Here is a 26,811-nt window from a genome sequence, read left to right as displayed (position 1 = left end):
CACATCTGGACCCCATCTGGACCAATGCTGCACCACACCGCTTTGACCTTCATGTAGACGCACGACAACATCTGGACCAGTTCTCATGTACACGGGTAACACGCTGGAAGACAAACCTTTTGTAACCCTTTACAAACCTTGGGGATAGAAATTGTCTGCCCCAGGGTCAAACTGTGCCCTTTTAGTGTTTAGGCAATATTTTAAAACACATTTGTTGCACCTTTAATGCCCACGCAAGTGTAAAAAGACGTTAGCCAACTGTTAATAATGATGTAAATAGAAATAGTCTGTTCCAGGGTCAAACTGTAGCCATCATAAACGCTTTATTAAGTGTACAGGAAATGTTTTAAGTCACTTTTCAACATTCTTAACTGTCGTACAAGCGTAAAAAGAAGCTAAGCTCAGTTAATAATGATGTAAATAGAAATAGTCTGTTCCGGGATCAAACTGTGGCCATCACAAAAGCTTTTTTAAGTGTTCAGGCAATGTGTTAAGTCACATTTTAAACATTCTTAAGTGGCATGCAAGTGTAAAAAGAAGTTAAGAACGGTTAATAGTAATGTAAATAGAAATAGTCCGTTCCATTCTTAACTGCCATACAAGTGTAAAAGGAAGTGACGAAGTGTTTTTGACATGCCATGCGTGTCAGAGCAACAACCCTACTGATTATTGATCGGTGAGTTTCTGTCCGAGCGGTTTAAATGTGAAAGGTAAGACCAGATTGTGTTTTTGTTCTGTTCGTTTTGTGCCGTTCTCATCCTTCAAGACACAACTCAGGTGAAAGACTGCATCAGAAGAGCAGATTCCGCAAAATTTCCATCAATTTTGAGCCATTCTGGGTTTGACGACGACTTAGCTCCATGTCTGCTGCCACACCTGACATATGTCACACATACGCATAAAATGGTTTTTAAAAGACCTTTTTGGACAAGACGCACAGTTGTTGTGCATGCGTGACATCACCAAGAGCACGTTACGCGCTTTTCAATTGAGACTTTGGTTAGCACTGTGCTAGCTAGCATGAAGCCGCCGTACCGCACGGACAAAGACGTGACATATGCTGAAGGATCATCAAGGATCAAACGTCTTTATCCCGATAGAAAAAGTTGAAAGCGCTCACCTCCGTAATTGTATCAGCATGTAAGAAGCTTAGCGTAATTACAATATTGTCCCGTCCTCAAACGCCTCGCTCATCAAATTAAAGGCGACTCGTTCAAAGAGATTAAGTCTGCTATATTTAATATTGACTAATCATATTTCATCTGACAATGTGTTTGCTTTAATACCTTCCGCCATCACGCCCGCAACCTCTGACCCAAATACCACAACACACTAAATGCGCCATTATTTACTTTTGCTTTGCTTTTTCATGTGATAACTGTGGCCCTCAACACTGTGCTCATGGGACAAACTTTAATCTCCTATTCTATGGCTATCATCACACTTTTGTCATCACTGGTGTGTTTCTGCAATGGCGCCACAAAACCCACCCCCACACACACAAAGGCCAAAGATAGAAGACTATAATATATATTTTTGTGTTTAGTAGGCCTTTTAGGAGGGTTGCACTTGTTTAAACGAGTAACACTAGTTTAATTGAGATGTATTAATCGCTCATCTGATGCCTCTATTGTTGATCAACGTTTGCGTTACAAACCGGAAGTACATGTCAAGGGGGCGTTCAGGGCCCACTGTCAAAATCCGTCCAACACCTTGTTGTTAAAAGTGATGGGAGGATGCTCCGAGAAAGCAACTAAGGGGTTAAAAGTGAGCAGGAGACGACGCAGCGGCGGCAGTCAGCTCGCCTGGGTGGAGTGAAATGTTGACACGAAGAGCCGCAAATTAGCCCAACGAGACGGCCACCACTTGGGGGGCGGCTCTGCGTGAAAACACACACAAAAAAAGACAGCGCCTGAAGTAGCCGCAGCGACGTGATCAAGCTAAAAGCTAACATGAGCGATGTGAGCGAAGAGTCGCTGCTGGATTACTTTTACTCCACGGCGGGCAGCTCAGGCAGAGTCCGAAATGCAGACATACTGAGGACTTTTAAGCCTTTTATTGGACACAATGACGCCCAGTTGCGTGGTAAGTAACTCGCCAAAGTTAGCTAGCCAAAGAGGATAGTTAGCATGACAGTTCAAATGCCTCCTTTTTGTGTCATTAACAGTATTCTGTATAATTTTAGGTGTTTTATGAGCCTAACGTTTCTATTGTTTTCCCCTCACTGTTAAACACCTGGTTTGCATTTAAAAACACTCCCTCGATCTCCATAGAGGTGCAGTTGGAGTAGAGGTGATGTCATTTCCTCCCCTGAGCAGGGAACATGAACCCATCCTGACGTCATCACCCGCCATGGCGCAGGTCATAAGAGGACCCACACCTAGACCACATCAATACTCGCTGGACCAGAACACCTTCCTCCTTTTCCCTTCATAAATGTTATAGTTGGTTAGCTTAAAAAAACTTTAACTTTGTTGCAGTGTACAACAGTGTTTTGGAGCCTGAAAAAGCAAACGTTTGGAAACCAATTGTGCTAACATTACGTAGAGTTACATTGTGCTAACCAAACATGGTACATGGTAAACTCGTAGTCCGGACATTAGCTTAAGTTTACGAGTAGATATTACAGTGTGCAAATATTAAGTAACCATACTTGCTAACAGGTACAATTCGAATGAGCTACATTGCGCTAACATGAACATGAAAGCCACTGGGTTCCCAGGCTAGCTGAAGTTTGATGAAGATGTAGTGTGCTAACATTGCCTAACGTTAGCGGAAAGAAGCTACATTGTGCAAACCATAACTTGTAGCACCGCTGAAAGCTACAATCAAGCCTTGACATTAGCTTAAGTTTACCGGTAGAAGCCACAGTGTGCTAGCATTAAGTAACCATACTTGCTAACAGCTACATTTACAAGGACTTACATTGCGCAAACATTCACGCATACAACATGTTGAAAGCTACCAGGTTCCAAAACTAGCTAAGTTTGTCTGTTGAAGATTTTGTGTGATAGCATAGCCTAACATTAGCGGAAAAAAGATACATTGTGCTAACAATCAATACTACTCGCTCAAAGCCACAGTGTTCCAACATGAGCTAGAGTTAGCCTGTAGAACCTTATCATATAACATTAACCAGTAGAAGCTACAGTCTGCTAACATGAAGTAACTGTACTCGCTAACAGCTACAATTGGAAGGAGCTACAATGAGCGAACATTAGCTAATACATTTTTTTGATGAAGGTTTACAGTCCTGGAAAGAAACTACATTGTGCTAAAATTAATGAATATTACTCGCTAAAATCTACAGTGTTCCCACTTAACTAGAGTTAGCCTGTAGAAGCTACAGTATGCTAACTTTAGCTATTAGATAGAAGCAAAATATTATTAGTAGCACAGTATTACACTTACGTACTTATCGTACAAATCCAAAAGTGATTTGCTGTAATGACAAACTGCACGGAAAGACCAGTATGTTTGGCTAGCATCACGGAAAGACCAGTACATGTGGCTACAGTAAAATGCTAAACAGTTTGTGGTTCTTTCCAAGGTTGTTTGACAATCTGTTAGTCTTTTAGCCTTTATCTGCGACAGAAAGGCAAACATTCCCAGCTCGCCAAACAAACGTCTATCCGGGGTGACCTTGCTGGGCCGCCACATGTGCTCCAGATGAGACGTCAGCGCCATCTGACGCGCCCGTTCGACGATTAGCAAAGTGGTGCTTCTTCCCACGTAGCGAAAGTCTGCGCTAGCATGTGGCGTTCCGGTGGTGCTCATGTTGTAAATGTGATGATAGCCTTTTAATCACAATTAAGTCCACGTGCATGAGGGGATTATTTAGACCTCTAATGAGAGGACGAGAGAGACTGGAGGGGGCTCCCGCCCCTCCCGTCCACTAGATCGTAAAGTGGGGCACAAATGCAAAGAGGGGGGTGGAATTTTCTCTCTGGTTCGGCATTTCAGAGTAGAATTGTTGTCTTTAAAGCGCATGTAAGCGACTGCTTCCTGTGGCTTTCCTGTTGTTGTCTCTGCCAGTGTCCTCTGTGTCCTCGTCAGGAAGAGGAAACAATTGTGATATTCGCCCACTGAAGACGCCACAAAAACAGCTAAAGCCTGAGGCACAGAGCTAAATAATAAAATACGTGGAAAACCTGGGGAACCCTCTGCAGTCCACTATGCTCCCCCCCCCCTTTTTTCCACACAATGTGCTGTAAATTTCTCCCTTTTTGCCTTTTACATCTTTTTCTTTCACCATGCTTGGCACAGTGCTTGTATAACCGCTGCGTTTTTACATAACAGTCCACTTGTGTGGACATTGTGGGTGTAGAAGACTTCTCTCGGCTGCATTATATGTGATGAATGGATTAAAACAATATGTATTTGTCTTCTTGCAGCAAAATACAGAGAAGAATTCAAGCTCATTATTGACCGCATCGCTGTGGTCAAGTCAGAAAATGTGAGTGCATTTTATTTTGTTTTGTATTTATTATTGTATTTATAATGATATAATCTTACAGAATATATACTTTATATATTTTAATTTATTTTAGGGTAAACATTATTTACATTTTCAATATTTTTTATGTTATTTATATATATGTGTGTGTGTGTATTTTTTTTATTGTTGATTTATTTAAAAAAAAAAGTGATTTGTTATTTAGTAATTAAATGTAGTTTTTTGCGGCAAAATGAAATGAATGTAAAGCCAACTGAATAGATTAAAAAATGAATATGAATGGATTTAAATGTGATGGTGCAGAAGATTGATTTAAAATAAATGGCCATTAAATAAAATAAAACCCTTTAATATATTTTTTTAAATGTCCTTAAATAAATACAAATGTGATCTAATAATTAGAAAGTTCATGAAATATGTTCATTGGTCACAAAATAAAAATGGATGCGAATTCCAGTATTATTTTCTTTTATGTTGCACAATTACATTTAATTTGATTATTTCACATCTGTATTTGATTCATGAATTAATATTTCACTGGGCTTTTTACTTCGATTTAGTTTGGCACCAAAAAACACTTTTTTTTTTTTTTTTCTTCGCCAAGCGCAGCACGAAGGTTATGTTTTTGCCGGCATTCATCTGTTTGTGTTCAAAATAACTTGACAAGTTCTTGTCGGAAATGGGATGTGGAAGAACTGATTACATTGTCTGATCAATTGATCATTGTCTGGATCCAGGAATTTTTTTTCAGGATACTTGAAAATTGTGAGACAGGACCATTTTTGGCATTTGCGCATATAACGGCAAAAAAATGGTCAGAGCACTTGGGGGGGAAAAAAAATACAGGACAAGTTTCCAACAGGTTCTACAAAATATCAAAGACGGATCCAAAAAGCGTAGCATTATTATTTTTGTGTGAATCACAACACGGGGGAACTATGATCCTTGGCGGAGATTTGCACTCTCCGACGACTTCTCTAGTTTCATGAATGATTCCGTTGGTTAACTATTGTCAGTTCATTTCCTCATATTATTTTCTTACAGCAATCATTTTTGTCTTTCTGTGGCGGTTGTACAACGACACTGCATCATACTGACACGCGTGTCTAATATTGTGACCATCTGATGTAAATGGTGAAAGGTGGCCTCTCGTTGTCTGCCGCAGGGTGAGAAGTACCTTTTCCTCAAGAAAAAATACAGGCAGCTGCTGCAAGCGCGGGACAACAAAGACAAAGTTCACGGGCAGGTCGAGGACGAGCAGAGACGCTCCAGTCCCACCAGACCGCCGGCCACCGAGCAGCAGCACGAACATCAGGATGGGTTAATGACGCACACAGAGCCGGACGGCACTGCAGAGGTGAAGCAAAAACAAATGTCATTCTGTTAAAACGCTTCTAAAGCCGTGTTAGGCAACCTGCGGCACGTGGCCAGCATGAGCCTTTGTCCCGGCCAAGCACGCAAATTTTATCATTACCACCTTGTTGAAAGGCAGTTTTAACCCAGAAATGCTTACAGTACAGATTTGAAAAGGTTTCCCGGCCTCTTCATAACATTAGTTTTGAATTTTGATCCCACTTGGGTCTTTCAAAACTAGCATGTCACTCAGGAGCACGCAGATTTCCACAAAAAGAAAGCTGCGGAGCATCGTATTTTTTAATTTCATATTTTTAGCTGTGTGCGCTTTGACCAGAAGCAGGCAGTACGTAGATGTCGCTGAACGCTAACCGACAGTTCGCTATGGAGGATCAAATGGGACAGAATGACATAAGTGACTACATCTTTAAATGACTACTTCAATACGTCATCACTCATTAAATAAAAATGGAATTGAAAACATAAATGTTATTTAATGTGTCATTAATTTATTAAAATAACAGTTCATTGAATACATTTATGAAGCGGCTTCAAACACAGGTCCATGAAATAATTATATTATGAAATAATTATTTCCATATTGAAGGAATGATGTTTTTACGTGAAAGAAACTGGTATTTTAATGAATGTAATTGGTATTTTACTGAATTAATTTAATCACTTCATTTTTTCACAGTCATAACGTTGAAAATATAAAGTATTAATGAATTATTTATTGTTTCACATTCATAATCTATGAATCAAATATGAAATAAGTATGAATCAATTATATGTGTCATTAATTCATTGAAATACCAATTCACATTCATAACAATACCAGTTTATTTAAACTGCATGAAGTTGTACGACATCCCCATCAGCAGTGTAGTCCAGCAACAGTGACTTACCCCCCACGTGGTCGCCTAAGTCCAGTTCTGGCCTAATTTTGGTGATGAAGAACGCGGGTCTGCTTAGTTGCTGGGGACATTTAAGTAAAGAGTTGTTTTTTTGGTCACTTGAATTTTTATTGACATTTTTTTAAATACAAAACAAAAGAAACAAAGTGCCAACGTGGGAGAATTGATTGCAAGCCTGTTATTCTATTTCCGTTATTCAGTTCCAGTGTTCCAGTGTATGTTTGGTCGCTGTTTGAATATAAACATTGTCCATTTAGTCCATTTGTGGTCAAACTGGGTCTCCTGTAGCCGTATGGCGATGTGTCAGCCTTTCATCACGTAAATTTCCTCTGCTATCGCAGTCCGTTGTTCCTGTGTAGGGGCATCCTCCCTTCCCCATTTCCTTGTAAAAGCCTTTTTGCCAGCTGCCAACAGGATCTGCCACCATTTTCCAACATTGCAATATCTTATCGCATTTCCAAAAGATGTGTGAATGATCTGCATCCACAGAGCCACATCCCCCCCAACAAGGCATTGATCTACTGTATTTATTTGCTTGGCCTTAAACCCTTGGTCTAACGAAAAAACATATGATGTTCTTCCAGGAGAACTCCCTCCAGGTCTGTGAACTGGTGGATGTATAGTGCGTCTTCAACATGTTTAACCACTCTTCCTTTAAGTAAAGGGTTTTGCTTCTCAAAACAATATGCATTCAAAAGAGTAATGCATAAAAAATGCCGTCTCCAAAAAGATCTGACCTCACAAAACGCTCTGTGTTGTATTTGTCTCCCGCTGCATCCCAGCGCACTGTCGCCTGTGCATTGATGTGTATGCGATGAAGACGCTCGCAGTACACATGACACATTTAAGTCCATCCATCCATTTTCTATACTGCTTCTCCTCTTTAGGGTCGTGGGGGCATGCTGGAGCCTATCCCAGCTGACTTCGGGCGACAGGCGGGGTACACCCTGGACTGATCGCCAGCCAATCACAGGGCACATATAGACAAACAACCATTAATACTCACATTCATACCTATGGACAATTTAGAGTCACCAATTAACAACATAACATGCATGTTTTTGGAATGTGGGAGGAAACCGGAGTACCCGGAGAAAACCCACGCATGCACGGGGAGAACATGCAAACTCCACACAGAAATACGCAACGGAGAATCGAACCCAGGTCTTCCCGATCTCCAGACTGTTACTGTGTTGGCCAACATGCTAACCACTAGACCACCGTGCGTGGTTATTAAGTCATTATTGTGCTAAGTCATTATTTTAAAATGTGTTAATATATTACATTCTGTCTCATTGGATCTTCCATAGTCGGCGCCTGTTCCAGCGTCACATTTGTGGTTATCTGGTGGCGGGGTAACTCAGTTTTTCTTGGAGAATGATGTTCTACATCAGGACATGCCAGCAGTTCCTTCTTTAGCCACCAGGTGGTGCCAAATTAATTAGCTTTGCCCTTTGGAACCAGCAGAAGTGGGAGGTGACCAGTGGGTGGTAAGGAGCCTTTGGGGGGGGTTCAGAATCTGCATTTAAATAAAACCCCCTATTATGATGTTAAGCAGCAACATGTTGGACCTCATTAGAAAGATAATAATCATTTGTGCCCGTTAAAGAGATTAGTCACAGTGAAGGTATATGACCCTCCTCTGCGTGGAGATATGCTCGTGCATGTGCATGCGTGTGTGTGTTTTAAAGTAGAGACTAAAAGGGTGTTTAACACATTAGTAGCAGTGTGCTCTCCAACCACTCTCCATTATAACTGATGTTGATGTAGCGTGCATGCCACACCAGCACATGCCCATTAAAGTTTGTTAGTATTTCTAGAGAATACCAACAACCCTGGATAATTAACGCAAAGTTGTGAGCGTGTAACGTGGAAAAATTGGGTGACTGTGTTAATATTAAGAATGTAAAGCTCTTTGTGAGAGAGGATTCCATTAGAAAATGAACGCTTTGATACGATTTGATGCAGTGTGCAAAAGATACGATTCTACGGTCAGTGGGCCTCATTCACGAAACGTTCTTACGCACAAATGTGTTCTTAAAGCTTTCTTACGAAGATTTTTGGCATTCACTAAACGTGTTGTTAACTCACAGTTCTTAGATCTAAGAACAAATTCTACGAACGCTCAGGAGGACTCTTACGCACAAGCAAAGCTTTTACTTTCAATGCGCAATCGCCCTCATGATGGATTTTGCAACCTGATCCCCCAAAATGTAGTGCAAATAAAATATCCCAACAATTATTTATCATCAAAACAACTAAAATATACTCTCATATATATCATATACTCTCTCAAATATACTCATCAAAAAAAAAAGTACCTGGCTGGACGTGCGCTGCGCAGAGAGAGAATGTATAGGGACCATTAGATTTATTTGCTGAAAGCGACGAATATTTGATTTCAGGCTTCAGGCTTCCCTCTCTGTTCTTGCAGGTGTGCAGGATCATCAGAATAACATCGCAATGAAACGTGGTGTGCCTATTGCGCACGTAGCACCCCCAGATAACGACATGCGCCCCCAGCCACGTCTTGAGCCAGAGCACGGGGCTGCTATATTAATTAGGCAGCGTCTAATCAAATGTAACCACAAATTGTCACACACAAACTATGTATTGTGACTTTATTTTTCCATCATGATTGTGTAAATATTTTGTAGAGTTTCTGAAATGGTTTGGTTTCTGATTGATGGCCCACCTCCCGTTTCCTCCAGATCCCTCCGGTGCAGTATAATCTTTTTTTTTGAGTCTATTTTAAGTCAAAACACTTCTTTTTAACCTCTGCGGTGGCGCGTTTCTTCGTGGAAACGGCATTTATGTTGCCTGCAATGGTGCTCCATGCCGACTCTTTTTGGATGGCCTGATGATCGGTGGATACACGTGAAAATAAGGTGGTCTTGTGTTCGCTCACTCCTTGTAAAAGCACCTCTATTTCAGTAGAATTGAAGTTTTTCTTTTGTTTGTTGTCCAGCTCCTTCTCAGTCTTGCCCTTGCGTGTTGCCATCTCCGCCTCCAGCTGCCTGTTGCGGACGGCACATTTTTGACCTTATATAGGAAATAATAGGCGGTGACCTATGCAAATTAGGCCTCACATGCACGGGCATTGCAGTTGGCATTCATCAACCTAAGAACACCGGTGCGAACGATTATCCCTACTTAAGAACGTGTCGTGAATGTGGCGCAGTTTCCAACCCAAGCCTTCTTAAGTACACTTCTTAAGAAGACTTTTAAGAAGATGTTTGTGAATGAGGCCCAATGTTTGTTGATGTAGACGTTAATCTTACACTATAAAATGAAGATGCCAATTATACAGTATGAAAGTGGCATTCTTACAGTGTTTTCAAATTTGTAAAAGAGCACATCATATCCCCAAGCATGCTGTAAGACACTGGCAAAAATAAAGCCAACAGAATAACATATCAAATGTATATCTTGTTTAGACACAGACCAAAAAAAGACTTGCTGAATGAACATCTTTTTGTTTGATTGGATCAATATTTTACATTCTATATTTTTTTGTTACATTTGGAACATTAAGTTTGAACATTTCTTAATGTTGGTAGAAATGGAAGTGGAACCACCAAACTAAGTTTCATTTCACACATACTATGTACAATGACAATAAACATCCATCCATATTTCTATATGAAACATAACAATGAAAAAACTGAAGTCTTAAGTCTTCAGTCTAGTCATTAATACAAAATAAATAAATAGTGCAAAGTGGCAGAAATGTGTCCAAGCACAGATAAATAAAGAAAAGTATTCACATGGATGCAATGAAAATGCTGTGTTAGCTTGGGAAAGTAAACAATCCCATACTCGAAATGTCATAACAATAGTAAGCATGCAACATTTCAGATTGAGCAGTGTTTTCAACACTGCAGGTAGGTTACAAAGCTGCAAAGCAAAAAAGTTACCATACTCACCTCTGTTGGTCTGGCTGCTCAAGTTTTACGCCCTTCTTAAAATCCAAAGACGTTCCCAACTTTAGTTTTTTTTTTTTTTTTTTTTTTTGGTGTTGTGTTGAAAATCTTTTGCGGTGACCAGCTAGCTAGCTAGTGTGCCTGCTACTACAGTATTTACATACATTCCATTGATTGAGAGATTTATGGCTCATTCTTATCAAAACGGTAGGCCTCTACTGGAGCAGCCGAATCGTTCTCTTGTCAAACCAGATATCCGATCGCATCGGTTTATCGTTCACAACACTAGTTATTATATATATTATAATAATATATACTGTACAGTAATCCCTCATTTATCGCAGTTAATTGGTTCCAGACCCGACCAGGATAAGTGAATTCCCGCAAATTAGGGTTCCTTCTTTATAAATGGAATATTTTTGTAGTTGGAGCATAGGAAACCTGTTAACGACCTTCTAAATATGGTTTTTAACATTAGAGCCCTCTAGACATGAAATAACACCCATATAGTCACCTTTACATTCGTACTATCTGTCTGTGTGTGTGTGTGTGTGTGTGTGTGTGTGTGTGTGTGTGTGTGTATTATACTTGTAGTACAAGATACAAGATACAAGAGAGTTTCATTGTCATGTGCATAGTAAAACAGCAGTTATACCATGCAATGAAAATCTTATTCTGTTCATTCTCCCAAGAAAAGAAATAAAACAAATGAAAGAATAAGAACATAAGAAACATAAACACATAAACATATATACCAATAAATTAAGCAACAACAACAGAAGAGACATTAATACAAGCAAATAATACAAATAAATAAATAAATAAATAAATAAATAAAGTGCTATGAGTGTGTGCGTGCGGCGTGTGCGAGTGCTTCGTTGAGGAGCCTGATGGCCTGTGGGTAAAAGCTGTTTGCCAGTAGACATTATCAGAGGAATTAAGTCATAAATAAAAACTTGTGCTGGTATGTGTCACAGTAAATGTGTTCCAGTGCTAGTAAGGGAGCAGAATGAGTGGCGGACAGGAAGTGACATTGGTGGTTCAGAGTTGAGTTTTAGCTTGTCGTGGGTTGCAGGCGCAGCAGTAGCCCTTGTTGTTATTGTGATTATTATGTTGTTATTGTTTGAATGTGTCTTCTTTAATGGCTTATATTTGTAATTTAGTTCATTTAGCCATTTTGATGCTTGAAAATGCTTCATTTAGGCAAAAAATACATACAATTTGCTCTAATATGCATATTTGTTTGACTAATAACAGGCCGTATTCAAACACAAAACAGGATGATTTATTAATGTTTGAAAAGCCATAATAGAGTGAAGCAGCGAAATTTTAATCGTGATGTGACGAGGGATTACTGTATATTTATATTATTATAAAACGTTTGACTATATTCTGTCCGAATTTAGAGTACGTAATGTGCTATTGTGGCAGCGTATGGCGCTGTTGTACACATGCAGGCAAGGTACCAAAGTTATAGTCTGTAGAAACTGACTCCATTATGCTCTCTGTAAATGTATTCAACATAGGTTTGAATGAATTGCCTCTCCTTCTGTTGCCGTCGCCAGCCAACGTGACACCTTTGCACTTGTGGCGTTGGCTTTTCCTCAATGTTCCACCAGAGCCAATGCGGTTTGGGATTGATTGTTAATTGCATTGTTATTTGTTACCCCTCACCTCCGTCTGACGCCCCTTGGTGGCTTGACAACCTCAAAGCAGCGTGACACACACAGTAGTGGGTGTGTGTGTTTGTGGTAGTGCTGATTATGTCACTCTTTTGATCATCTTTGGCTTTTGTGTAACTTTCAGTGGGAGTCAGAGCAGGACGACGAGTCAACAGGAAGTATGGGCTCAGCTGCAGTCGCTGTAAGTACATTACAGTTTTATAAGATGTCGCATATTTTTACATCAGTGTACCACTAACGTGGCATATTTACATGATATTTAATGTACTTCATATCTAATGTACCTCCAATGTGCCATATTTACATCATAAGTAATCAACATTTAAAGGGATAGTTCGGATATTTTGACATGAAGTTGTATGACATCCTCATCAGCAGTGTAGTCCATTAACAGCGACTTACCCCCACTTGGTCTCCTAAGTGCAGTTCTGGTCGGATTATGGTGATTTTGGCTTCTCCAAACAATGTGCGTTCAAAAGAGGAATACATTTGCATCACAAAAATGCCTTCTCCAAAAAATCAGACCACACAAAGCGCTCAGCGTTGTATTTGTCTCCCGCCATATCCCTGCGCACTGTCGCCTGTGCATGTGTATGTGATGAACACACTTGCGGTAAAACCACTCTTCTTCCGTGACGGAGCGCCGCGGCCATCTTCTTTACGTACAGCATGTGTTCCACAGTGGAAGAAGATGCGAGAGTCCTCATCACGTACATATGAATGCACCGGTGACAGTGCGCAGGGATACGGCGGGAGACACATGCACATGTCAATCTATTGAGACGGCAAAATTATTGACTTCATTTTTCTAATGTGCCATATTTACATCATATTTAATGTACAGCATATCTTATGTACCATATTGATGGTATTTTCAATGTACATCTAATGCACTATACCATATTTACGTCATATTAATCTAGATCTAACATAATATTCCTTATTGACATCATATTTAATGCACCTCTAATGTGCCATACTTGCATCATATTTAACGTACCGCTAATATACAATATTTACATCAATGTACCGCTAATGTAGCATATTTACTATACCTCTAATGTACCACATTGACATCATTGTAGCTCTAATGTACTGTCTTTAGGACCACTCATGTGCCATATTTACAACCGTATTGTCGTTGTTCTAGGTAGTTTGGCAGTGTCATTGTAAGTCAGTATTAAGCCCCGCCCTCTTTCTGTCCCAGTTGGACCCAATAGAAAAGGAGTGGATCTACTTTGCGGCCGGCGCTCGAGTTCCTGACCTCTGTCAGCTGCTACATCAGGACCCCTCCCTTGCCAACAAGAAGGTAGCAGCGCCGGCAAGTCCTGCTAAGCTCCATGCAAAAAAAGCAACAACTTTGATCAAACATTCCAAGTTGAAATGTTTCCAAGGGGAAAGTGGCACGTTGCTAACAGTTGATACAGGAGTCGCTGGTTAACTTGCAGAGATAGCTAGCAAGTCAGTGTTGCAGCATAGTTGGCTGCTTATCGTTCACAGCAGCTGAGCTCCATTGTTCGGTGATCAAAGCTAGTTAGCTACTTAGGGGGTCAAAGCTGTCTGAAAGTCAAAACTTGCTAGGTACTCGAATATTGAAGGCTGGTTAGCTTCTTCGCGGGTAAAGCTAGAAAATATCACACTCAGTTGGTTAGCCTCTTAGTCTTCAGAACAGTGTAAAACTTCAGAGATTTTTTAAGCAAATTCCGCAGTTATTTAGCGTTCAAAGTTAGCTCAGTGGCGTTTTCAAAGATCTGCTTTGCTTCTCAGTGGTCAGATTTAGCAGATAATCCCTTATTAGTTCCACTTTGGGGTAATCCGCAATGATTATGCATAATCAGGAGCAGATCATTGGTGTCATTTTGATCAAAAGGTAGTAGTTGAAAGCTAGTTATGCTGTTTAGTAGGGGTGTCACGAGACGAGAAGAAACATGAGATGGGGTCTATGAGGACAAGATGAGATTTTAACTTTACTTTTTAAGAACAGTACAATGACAAAATCTAAAAATTATTTGAAACATATTGCAATCTACTAATTTAATTTCACTACGTTTACCTTGGATTGTTCCTCACAAGGCTACACTCTTTTTCACTCTATGTGTGTGCTTTCTTTGTCATTTTCCCTCATGCCGTTGTTCTATGAAACAAACATGCCGAAGTGGTGAAACCAAAGCACAGAGTGAAGCCTCTTCCTGCCTGTTTGGAGGCAGGAGACAAGGAAAACAGACATGCATGCAAATGGCAAAAAACTGAGGCCGGCAAAATGATCCAGTTCATTTTCATCTTGTCACATTTGAATCTTGCAAGATCTTGTGACACCCCTACTGTTTAGTGTTGTCAGCTCATGCTCTGATTTTTGTCTTATGTTTTGTGTCTTGTTTTCATGTCCAAACCAGGACTTCACATCTGTAAGTATTAGATCCACCTCCTCTTGTCTTCTGTCATTGTGAAGGTATAAAGTACTGTGCTGTGCAGTCTGACATCTTTACCAAAAAAGAACCCCAAAACACAAAAAAATACGAAACCAAAGAAATATGTTTAGAAATTAGGGCCGTCAAATGATCACATTTTTTAAAATCCAATTAATCATAGTTAATCACCATTTTCCACTATGTCGGAAATATGTCAATTTATCCTCACATTTTTATTAACAGGAAGATAAATGACAGGACAGGATTACAGTCATGCCTTGCTACATTGCGGTTCGAACATGGCTCCCTCACTCTTAGTTTGTCAAAAATTAATAAATTATGGCTGTTTGGTGGTCGACTCTGGCCTATAATTAGTCAAAAAATATTGAAAGACAAGTTATATGTAGTATAGAGACGTGACATTACGTTACATTACCTTCAAAGTTCTCCTCCCAGTCCTTGTGGAAGTGGTATGTTTTTGGCTTCCTACTTTGGCCTTCTTCCCCACACACGTTTTAAACCCTTTTTTAAGTGTAGAATACAGTGTTCCCTCGTGTATCGTGGGGGTTAGGTTCTCAAAATAGCCCACAGTAAGTCAAATCCGCAAAGTAGCCAACTTCTTTTTTTTTTTTTTTTTTTTTTTTTTTTTTTTTTTTACAATTATTCTGTTTTTAAGGCTGTAAAACCCCTCACCATACACTTTTTACACTTTTCTCAGCTACTGAATGCATGTAATGGGTAACATGTATTCCATCTAGAAAGCTTGCTATTAAAACACCTGTAAACACTGTATTATTGTATTAAATGTATTTGTTTTTTTGTCTCTCTTTTCTGGTCTTCATGTCCTCCATGGCCACCGTCCTCATCAGGGGGTAAGTTCCTGTCCTCTAATAACTAACCAGTCAGACATATACATACTCAAGTTAAATTTTGGGGGTGATTCAAAATTCAAAATTTTCCCAAATTCACCCCATTCCCTACAACTAATAATTACCTGCTACTACTGCAACATTTCTCAACCGATTCACCTCATTCCGACATCAACTCATTTGGCAAAGTCAGGACATTCATGCTATTAGCCACAACACAAAAATTCCCACATGTTTTCTTCCAGAACGCAAAATGCCTTTGATCTAAAGATTTCTAGCTACATCTGCATTTCTCTACCGATTCAGGTTGTTCCAAAGTAAAAATTCTCAACTCATTTGAGACGTTTAGCCTTTGCGGTACATTGCGCTATCATGCTTGGTGTTAGCATGTTATCATTAGAATGTTAGCATTGCTATTTAGCATGCTAGCATTTTTAGCTATTTTCATGGGTGGACACATATATAAACACTTAGCACTATCATGCTTGGTGTTAGCATGCTAATGTTAGAATGTTAGCATTGCTAATATTAGCATAGTAGCATTTTTAGCCCTTTTAATAGGTAGACACTTATAGAAAGACTTAGCACTTTTATGCTATGTGTTAGCATGCTAACGTTACCATGTTAGCATTGCCAGCATCCTAACATTAGCATAGTAGCATTTTTAGCCATTTTCATAGCTAGACACTTATAGAAACACCACTATTATAAGTGTTAGCATGCTAACGTTAGCATGTTATTAGCAATTTAAATATGTAGATAAAATAAATGTAAGGCTAATATTTAGGGTGTAAATCACAATATGGGGAGGGGACTATGGCACTTGGCAGAGGTCTGCGCTCTCAGAGTGCTTTTCTAGCTTTTTTGTATCCGTAATACGAGCCGGAACGTGACGCTTGCCCGCCCTCGGACCCGCGGCAGGCTTGTGTAACTTTCACAAACTCATTCCGAGATTTCCTTCTCAGAGGAATTCCAAGAAGGCGGTGTTAAAACATCCAGATCATGCATTTCAAAGGTCCACTATCAAAAGGATTATGAAAGATAGCTTTTTAGCTCCTGCGTGCCCCCCCCACCTCCCCCCAACAACCCAAATCCTTTTATTTGTCCCCCTCCTCACCCCTGTGCGCTTAAGAGATTTGAGCTCATGTTTGTTGTCCCTCCCCAGTGTCACGGTTCTCACACTGTCCTACGGCCACCACGGACCACCTTCTAAGCCTCTGCCGTCCCCACCCGGACAAGATAGCGCGGCCGCCATTGAAGTGCATGGAGATGAGAGTGGGGGTCAGGGATTAAGGAGAGTCTTAATTCTCCACAAAGACTTCACCTACTTAAAGATAATCTGAAAGTAATAGAGCAGGCTGGGATTAATTGGAGAACAATGGCGCTTGTGTCTCCGGGAAGGTGCTAAGTCCCCTTCGGGCCGCTTTGATGTTCCCTTTTAGCTTCCCGGTTGGCGTGGAGGAAGACGCTCGCACAGAGGTCATGTGACTCCTGAGAGCCGGATCACGCCGACGGTTTGGGTCGGGTTTTTTATTTTTTCTAAATTTGATCAAAACTGAAGAAGGGATTACTTGTGTGGCGGCACGGTGGCCGAATGTTTACCATGTTGGCTCAGGAAGACCTGGGTTCGAATCTCCATTGGGCATCTCTGTGTGGAGTTTGCATGTTCTCCCCGTGCGTGCGTGGGTTTTCTCTGTGTACTCCGGTTTCCTCCCACATTCCAAAAACATGCATGTTAGGTTAATTGGCGACTCTAAATTGTCCATAGGTATGAATGTGAGTGTGAATGGTGTCCTGCCATTGGCTGGCGACCAGTCCAGGGTGTACCCCGCCTCTCGCCCGAAGGCAGCTGGGATAGGCTCTCCAGCATACCCCCATAACCCTAATGAGCATAAGCGGCATAGAAAATGGATGGATGGATGGATTACATGTGTTTTATGTGTCTGAACAATATGTGGTTGTATTAGGCTTTGCAGGTGAAGGAGCTCATGTCATGTGTTTGTCTCTTCTCCCCTCATGACGGACACCTCCCGTACCCCCTCGGGACCTGGTCTTCCTCCCCGGGCCTCACAGTTTGTAAGTACATCATCTGCCCATCACTCCTCTTCCTCCGCTCACACGGGCCCTATTTAGGAGTGGAGTGGGAGGGTATTGGTCGAGGGTCCCAAGAGCCATCCCTCAAGCGCTGAAGCAGGCGGGGGGTCAGGAACAGAAAACGAGGGACGCAGGAAGGGGAGATGCCGCATCCTGTTCCTGCTCGTCCGTCACTCTTCCCCAGTAGGAGACCCCCGATACGAGCGGCGCTTTGGCCAATCTGTCTTGTCTCGTGACAGCGGGCACACAATAGAGACACTAAATCCAGACTCCATCTACCGCCATCTGTCTCCTGGACGCCATCGAGCACACGCTCACAAGGGGGAGCAGACCTCTGCCAAGGCCAAACTGTTCAACCTTCCGCCATGGCTGATCTCTTGAAGAAGCACTCTGATGAGACACATGCAGTAGATGTTAATAATTAGCTACAAAAAAAAAATGTCAGTATAAACAGTAAGTCTACATCAGGAGTGTCCAAAGTACATCCACTTGTGGCCCGCAGCACATACTAAAAACATAATTGAACAAGAAAACTAAAAAAAAAAAACAGCAAATATAGAAAGATCAATAAAGTCAAAATATTTAGAGAAAAATGTAGCAAGAAAAAGTTGTAATTTTACAAGAATGATGTGTTATTATGAGGAAAAATGTCATTTTAATAGCATAAAGTTGAAATGTAATAGTAAATGGGCTAGCTGTAATCCAAGCTGTAATTACAAGAAGAAAATTTACAAAAAGAAAGTTGAAATAGTTGGGGGAAAAAACAGCAGAAATGGACAAAACAGCTGTAATTTTACGAGAATAAAGTCAAAATATGAAGAGAAAAAGGTCACAATTGTACAAGAATACACTTTATTTATAATACTAATAAATACTGTCATTTTAGTAGCATATAGTGGATACAGTCAAGAAAAAAATGTTATTCTTTCTAAAGTCTTAATATGAGAAACATAATAAAGTTGTAGTTTTTTCAAAATTAGATGGGGGAAACTATTATGGGAATAAAGTCAAACTATTATGGGAATAAAGTCATAATGTGAAAAGAAAATTTACAAAGATTATTTAAGAAGAAAGTTGAAATATAAAAACAAAAACGGAATAAAGAGAATAAGCTTGTAATATTGTGAGATATTCAAGAAGAAACATGTTTTCTTTTTAAAATTGTAATATCAGAAACAAACAAAACAAAGTACAGCTGTCATTTTTGGAAAATTAGGTTGGGGAAAAATTCTAAGTTATAATAATAAATATAATTGTGGGAATAAGGGTCATAATACAAAAAGAAAATTTACAAAGATTACTTAAGAAGAAAGTTGAAATATTTGGAAAACTTAAAAAGCACATCAACAAAAATTGAGAACAAGTGTGAAATTGATACCAAAAATAGGCCTTTTCACCTATTTCACAAAGCTGAGATTGATTTTTCTTTTTTAAACAGCAGAAACAAAGTTATAATGTGTGGAAAATTCAGTTGCGGAAAAAATTGTTACGAGAATAAAGTCCAAATATGAGAAAAAAGTTGTATTCTCATGGGAAAACAAGTTGCAATTTTATGAGAATTAACTCATAATTTTATGAGGAAAAATAATGTAATTTTAGTAGCATAGAGTGGAAATCTCAAAGAAAAAAGTCATAATTTTTTTAAAACTAATATGAGAAACAAAATGAATAAAGATGTAATTTTTAGAAAATTTGTTCGGGGGAAAAGTTATATTATGGGAATAAAGAACATTTATGAAAATTAGAGAACAAAGTTGAAATATTGGGGGAGGAGGACAATAGCAAAAAAGGGCAAAGCTGAGACAAATAATAGGCATTTTCAGCCATATCACAAAGCTGAGATGCAGTGTTTTCTTGAAATATATGTAACTTCTTAGCATATCTACATGAGTTGCTTTCCAAAATATCAGTTTGAGATGGGTTTCTGTGTAAAAACAGCCAGTTTTTGAAGAGGAAAAAGCACAAATAGGCGTGTATCATCCACCCACCCACCCACATAAAAAATCATAATCCACAAGTATGCAAGGCAGCGGATGCTGATCCGCTTTACTTCTTCTCTGAATCTTTTCAGAATAGTCGCTAAAACATCTTAAACAAAACAAAAAAAGGACAAAAGTAGCTGTACCAGTGTCGTCGTACAAGTGTAGCTGCACAGACAGTACATACTGTATATGTATATGTCCCAAGAAGAAGATAATAGAGTCATTGAGTAATCACTTTGGCCCCTCACAACCTGCCCTGACCTCCAAGTGCTTGTAAGAACTTCCATCCAGCAGCCTTTTATTCCCACCTGAGCTTATTTACATGTGTCCAAGGATAATGAGTCTCTCTCAAGGCGCTAGTGTTTGATTTTCCGCATTAAGGGTCCGAATCCGACGGCACGGTTGTGGTTATGTGGCCGACACCTGTTGATAGCCCGTAATTATACACCTTAAAGTGATGGAAAAACAGAGGAGATCACAGGCCGGCAGGTGGATGTGTGTTTTCTTTCCCTTTCTGCGACATACTCGCCTCACATTGCATGCCAGCACGTGGGCGTAGTTTTTTTTTTGTTTTTTTTTTAATGAGAGTCGTTACGGTGCTTTGACGTGCGCTGACAGTCGTGTCTGGGTGGGGCGCCCCCTCGGCGGGTCACACTAACATCATCAATCTTCTCCATGGTGACAGGCAGCCGGGCCACCCATCCCCGCCCCCCGCCTCCCCTACGGTGTGCACAGCGCTGTGTTATTTTGTAATTAGGCAGGAAACCATCCCTCCATTCAGCCTCACCTCTCTTGGAGTGCAGCTGGCCGAGTTGTCGGCCGGAGCCGCGACTCCCGCCGCGATGATTCGTAACATCATCGCTGATAGTCCCATGTTTGTGTTTTCTCCACCACCTGAGCTAAAAGGCTGAGAGCTTGTTGTCATGCGAGCACCACAATAGGCTATGGCGCAGTGTCACCCACGTCTGCTTCCCATTTGTTGTCACTGATTGTTCTTCTGACTGTCTGGAAAATTACTAGTTTATATCATAAAATCTATAATATAGAAAAAAGTACTCTTGTCTGAAGAATTGAGTTTATTCATCCAAATCTTTGTCATTTTGGCATGATAGGAAGAACACGGCTGGGTACTGGGGTGCAATGTGCTGTCAGTAGTGCATGTCACATTTTCAACTGCCAATCGCTGCCAACTGCTATTTGATGAAGACTTTGTTGTTAAATAAATGCATCAGCACATACACAATGTCATCATTTATGACTAAGTAAGTGCAATGTTCTCGTTTGGCACAGACTGCGCTCCACTGGGCCGCCAAACACGGCAACGAGGACATGGCCACTCTGGTCGCAAACGCCGGCGCTGACGTCAACACCAAATCAGTGAGTTTGTTAGCATAATGGCTTCCTGCTAGCTTCATCTTCTTCTCAAGTCTTTTGACATTTGTCGTTTCCCTTCACTGAAAGATTTGATGGTTCTCTGTTGGCTTGCCAAAATCTTTGAGGCCACACCCCCCCACTTCTCATTACACACTTACACAGTAGATATGCTGACATTCAACAAGCATTTACTTTACACAGCTTGGACTTATGCGAGAAAAAACATCATATGTTCTGAATCAGGGGTGTCCAATCTTTTTCCACTGAGGGCCAGACACAGAAAAAGTGAAGGGTGCGGGGGCCACTTTGATATCCTTTGCTACGCTAAAACCAATTCAATTAGGTCAACATATATGCTAAGCCAGTCCAAAGTGAGGCCCACGGCTGTTTTTTTTTGTATTGACTGGCGGCATATTCTAAAAATACAATTTAACAAGCAAACTACTGTAAAAAAACCCCCAGCAAAAATGGAGAAAACGAAATATTATGATGTTAAATATTGTAATCAATGAGAAAAAGTCGTAGTTTTAGAGGAAATATAACGTCATTGTAATGGCATAATGGTGAAATATCAAAAGACGACGTATATTATGAAAACAAAAAGTTTAAAAGTCAAAATATGGGATTAAAGTCCTAATTCCGAGAAGAAAATTTACAAAGAAATTGAAATCATTGAAACATTTTTTTTTTTTAACTTTAGCAGAAATGAAAAAAACGGCTATAATTTTGCGAGAATAAAGTGAAAATACTATGAGGAAAAAGTAGTGTCATTTTAGTAGCCTGGAATTAAAATATTCAATAAAAAATATGTTGGTTTTTTTTCTTTGTTTTTTTGTAAGTCGTACCATGAGAAACAAAACAAAATAAAGTTGTAATTTTTAGAAAATTAGGTTGGGGGAAAAGTTATTATTATAAGAATATTATGGGAATAAAGTCAAAATATTATGGGGATAAAGTCATGATATTACGAGGAGAAAATTTACGAAGATTATTTAAAAAGAAAATTGAAATATTTGGAAAGTTACCAAAACAAATCACAAAAATGGGGAAAAAAAGAGCAAAGAGCGAAATTGATGCTAATAATAGGCTTTTTCACCTATTTCACAATGCTGAGATTTGTGCAATGTCTAATAATATAGCTAATTCATTAATTGATTTATTTTATTATTATACATCCATCCATCCATTTTCTATGCCACTTCTCCTCATTAGGGTCGCGGGGGTATGCTGGAGCCTATCCCAGCTGGCTTCGGGCGACAGGCGGGGTACACCCTGGACTGGTCGCCAGCCAATCGCATTAGAAGAAAAAACAAGCTGCAATGTAGGTCAACACAGTGTTTCCCACTCATTGGCGATCTTTGAATGCAACACAGTTATGCACTAGGAGACGCAAAAGCGAAACCTATACATTACTTTCTCCCGACGTTGCCACATCTTAATAAAGCCACCATATAGAAGACAAACTGTCATGTTCCTTAACCTTTTACTGCTCTAAACTTCTTTGGACACCCCTGGTTTTCAGAGTGTACTTGTTGCCCAACAATGAAATATAAAAAAGAAAATCAAGGCTTGTATTTGTGTGTGTGTGTGTGTGTGTGTGTGTGTGTGTGTGCGCGTGTGTGTGTGTGTGTGTGTGTGTGTGTGTGTGTGTGTGTGTATGTGTGTCTTGCAGCATGTGAGTATCCTGGCAGAACGAGGAGGGTGCGTGCGCTTACAAACAAGCCGGCGTCTCCGTGACGTTGGGGTCCTCAGCTCCTTAGCGAAGATCCAGCTGTGCAAACGCGGGAGCACGGGCACTGGGCTAATAAATCATCACATCATGTCACGTTAATTGTCTCCCAAAACAGTGCGTCTTATGTCCCAGCATGCACCGCGCGGCAATTTTGTGTGAATTACCAGGCAATTATGTTTTTACCCTTATTTGGTGTTTCCACAAGCCTTTCTAATTTGTATTTTCTTTCCTCGCTGCTTGCCCTGGTTGCCCGGGGGCCTGGGAAACTCCAGGGGGTAGGTACTCTGACCCACTCCCAAACCCTCACCCCCGCCCACCTGTGACCTTTGCAACTGTACATGTTACTCATGCATGTTGTGTTGTGACACAGGGTTATACGCCTTTGCACATTGCCGCGCTGCACGGCCATCGGAACATTCTCCACCTGCTCGTAGGGACTTACGGTAAAAACACTTTTACACCAACTTGTAATAATATCAGTAAATGCATATTATTACACAAAATTTTTGCATATGTGCATGTTCAAATTTTATGTATTTTTTCACCTAAATGAAGCATTTTTAAATGAATTAACAAATCTAAGGCATTCAGAAGACGCATTCAAAATGCTGCCATGCTATGTAGTATTCTACACTGGTCTCTAGGTGCCTGTAATGTTGGGGGAGACACAGAAGCGCCAGACTTGATTGCCGGAACAAAAGGCTTTTATTGCAGGTTTGAATGATCTCGCAACAATTTTAGGGCTACTGTTGTGGCCGTAACCTACGACAAGCAAAAACTCAACTCTGAACCCAGCCTCACTTCCTGTCCGCCCCCTCCACCCAGATCCCCTAACACTGGAATACATTTACAGCAATACACACAAACACAAGTCTTATTTCTGTGTTATTTTCTCTTATGTCTACTATACTGGGTAATAGGAGTGTAAAGCTTACTATACGGGTGTTATTTCATTACTAGAGGGCTCTAATAATGTTCAAAAGCTTATTGAGACAGTTTTAAACAGGTTTTCAACTCCCTATGTGTCTTATTGCCTCTTATGTCTTATTGCCTCTTATTATGTCTACTATACTGGGTAATAGTGTAAAGGTTACTATAGGGGTGTTATTTTATGTCTAGAGGGCTCTAATAATGTTAAAAGGCTTATTGAGACAGTTGTAAACAGGTTTTCAACTCTGTGTCTTATTGCCTCTTATGTCTTATTGCCTCTTATTATGTCTACTATATTGGGTAATAGTGTAAAGGTGACTATAGGGGTGTTAATTCATGTCTAGAGGGCTCTAATCATGTTAAAAACTGTATATAGAAGGTTTGATTTGGTTGGTTTTCTATGCTCCAACTACGAAAATACTCCATTTATAAATAAGGAATCTTACTTTGAGGAAGTTCACTTTTCACGGTAGGGTCTGGAGCCAATTAACCGCCATTAAAGAGGGATGGTTATGAGCTTTGGGCTATGACTGAAAGGACAAGATCGCGGGTACAAGCACCCGTAGCGTGGCTGGGCTGTTGCTTGGAGATAAGGTGAGAAGCACTGTCACCCAGGAGAAACTCAGAGTAGAACCGCTGCTCCTCTGCATTGAGAGGAGCCAGATGCTGTGTGGGGAGGTGTTCAGGGCCTTGGTGAAGACCAGGACACGTTGGAGAGAATATGTCTCTCAACTGGCCTGGGAACGCCTTGGGATCTGGCGGGGAGAGGGAAGTCTGGGCTTCCCTTTGTAGGCTGCTTCCCCCGTGACCCGATAAGCAGAAGAAGATGGATGGATGGATGGGAATGAGGGAATACCGAGTCCTTTATTTTATGATAACAACTGGAGAATGTGTGGTGGTCATCTACACTCATCCATGTCTGGTTATTTTGCATCAATTTTATCCACATTTTGCTCAATGAGATAACCCTTCTCCCTTTTCTCCCGTCAGGTGCCAAGGAGAACCTGAGGGACTACAGCGGCCATCTTGCTTTGCATTACCTCAACGTCAAAGAAGCAGAGTGTCCTGAGGAGGACTGCGATCTGCGTGAGTTGTAACGGCGTCATGCTATCAAGTACCAGCTATTTACAGTATGTCGCGTCTTCCCACAGCAGCGGACTTCCAAGTCTCCCAGGCCAGAGAGCGCAACAGGAACAGGAAGCTGGCGTCGCTCTTCCACTCCAAGAAGAAATGGGGCTCGGCCGAGGAGCTGGCGCCCATCGAGGAGGAGAGGGCGGTGCCCCATCAGCTTGCCCTTCCCGCCTTCAGACCCAGGAAGTTCTCTCGCTGAGGGACGGCAGACACTGCTCTAGTGCTGCAAGCTCACTTTGGCTTTCACGGTTTGGCCGATTGTCGCTTCAGTATGTATTATCATCATATGTGACCATAACAGTATTTACGCTGTTGCCTTTTGTTACCAGCTAGCCTACCTGGTCATGGTGTCATCAGCTCAGGTTAAAGGGTGCACTCGTGTTTATGTTTACACTTCCCAACCCCACCCCCAAAAAATATTAAACTAGCTTTTGGGGACAAAAGCTACGTAACTACCTAAAAAAAAAAAACAACCAAACACGAATGCTTTATTACTGTAGTTTTAAATAACTGCAGATGTGTTTGAACCTACCACTACTTCCTAGCTCAAGGCTGCACGGCGAGGGAAGCATTGAAGTGTCATTTTTTCAAACTTTTCCTTTACGCTTTTATAATAATGCGCTTATAGTTATAAAAAGTTTGTTGATGTCAGAGTTAGCATGTTTTCTTGCTGCGAAAACCCCCCACTACTGTGACATTCCAGAATGCTGGAGGTGTTAAAGTACTCATTTTTTATCACCATCTAAAAAGCTAATCAATGCAAAGTCCACATTGCTGCTATTCACGGTCCAGACGCAGGCTGATTCGTTAAGCTAATTTTCCATTAATTAGGTGCCTTAATTAAGTTCAGCGCTTAACGTTTAACCTCGCCAATGCCTGTTTGCACTGTTACATTGTCAGCTTGTGCTCTTCAAGGGAATTTTCCTTCCCTGTCATCAGCATATTTTGTAATTGGGCTACTATGTTGTTGTGACAATGTAGTTTGTTTGCTATTAAACTATTTTGATATTAAACTCACCTTTTAGTGTCTTTAAACTTATTCAGTGTTCACGCAAAGATGCCAAAATAATCCCAATTCAAACCGGCTTGGTTTCCCCATTTCAAGCCTGTGTCATTTAGGCAGAAGTTCCACCTGGAAAAAAGGCGTCTCAATCCTGGCTTCACCAGGCGGTGTCATGGCAACAACCTCCCTTCACAGACGACAAACCTGTCAAATCAATTCAAAAAGGAGAGAGAAGCGTGTAATGTGTATGCCGGGCCACTAGCTGGCGCTGTCACTTTGTACAGAAACATGTGGCAACTGCTCTCGTTTCTCAAACGGAATACAGTTGTCCCTCATTCATGGCGGTTATTTGGTTCCCGACCCGATCGCAATGAGTGAATTTCCGCAAAGTAGGATTCAATATTAATAAATGGAATATTTTTGAAGTTATTGGATAGAAAACCTGTTTACAATCTTCTAAATATGCTTTTTAACATTATTAAAGCCCCCAATACATGAAATAATACCGCCGTAGTCACATTTACACCCCTATTACTCAATATAGTAGACATAAGAGAAGATTTTCTGGCCAGTGTACCTTCTTGCGACTTTAAATGGCTTACACTCATATCACCCAATATAGTAGGTAAAATAAGAGTAAATAAGCCATGTAAGACGTAAATAAAACTCCCGTTCGAGCAGTGTTGCAGTAAATGAGTTTTCTAGGGAACCTTCGTGACGCTTCTAGTGTCACCGAACACCGACACTTAGTGGCCAATTAGAATACAGTACTACATTCTCAATTAGAATGCTGCTTCTGTTTCGTATAAGTGTGTTAGTCCCCAGAGGACTGCAATCTATCTGTTGTGTCAGGGGGCTAATGCGATATCATTGTCTAATTTGCATAACTGACCGTGATGCAAAACAAAGCTTTTTTTAGCCATTTTTGTGTCAGCGGCCCCCGTACTTGCCGGTCCT

General features: G+C 40.6%; 1 protein-coding gene across 1 annotated transcript; it reads left to right on the top strand.

The window, feature by feature from the left end:
* The first annotated feature begins 1,713 nt into the window (after nt 1-1,713).
* LOC129187825 (ankyrin repeat domain-containing protein SOWAHC) lies at nt 1,714-25,868 on the top strand. The gene is made up of 11 exons (XM_054787560.1): nt 1,714-2,085; nt 4,395-4,456; nt 5,622-5,813; nt 12,456-12,512; nt 13,539-13,640; nt 14,725-14,736; nt 15,058-15,060; nt 20,975-21,061; nt 23,161-23,233; nt 24,711-24,806; nt 24,872-25,868. The coding sequence occupies exons 1-11, from the start codon at nt 1,953-1,955 to the stop codon at nt 25,048-25,050; spliced, it is 996 nt and encodes a 331-aa protein (XP_054643535.1). The 5' UTR covers nt 1,714-1,952; the 3' UTR covers nt 25,051-25,868.
* The last annotated feature ends 943 nt before the right edge of the window (nt 25,869-26,811 follow it).

The sequence above is a fragment of the Dunckerocampus dactyliophorus genome, chromosome 1, assembly GCF_027744805.1.
Source record: "Dunckerocampus dactyliophorus isolate RoL2022-P2 chromosome 1, RoL_Ddac_1.1, whole genome shotgun sequence".
In the NCBI taxonomy this organism is placed as follows: domain Eukaryota; kingdom Metazoa; phylum Chordata; class Actinopteri; order Syngnathiformes; family Syngnathidae; genus Dunckerocampus; species Dunckerocampus dactyliophorus.
This window is presented reverse-complemented; position numbering and strand designations above follow the sequence as displayed.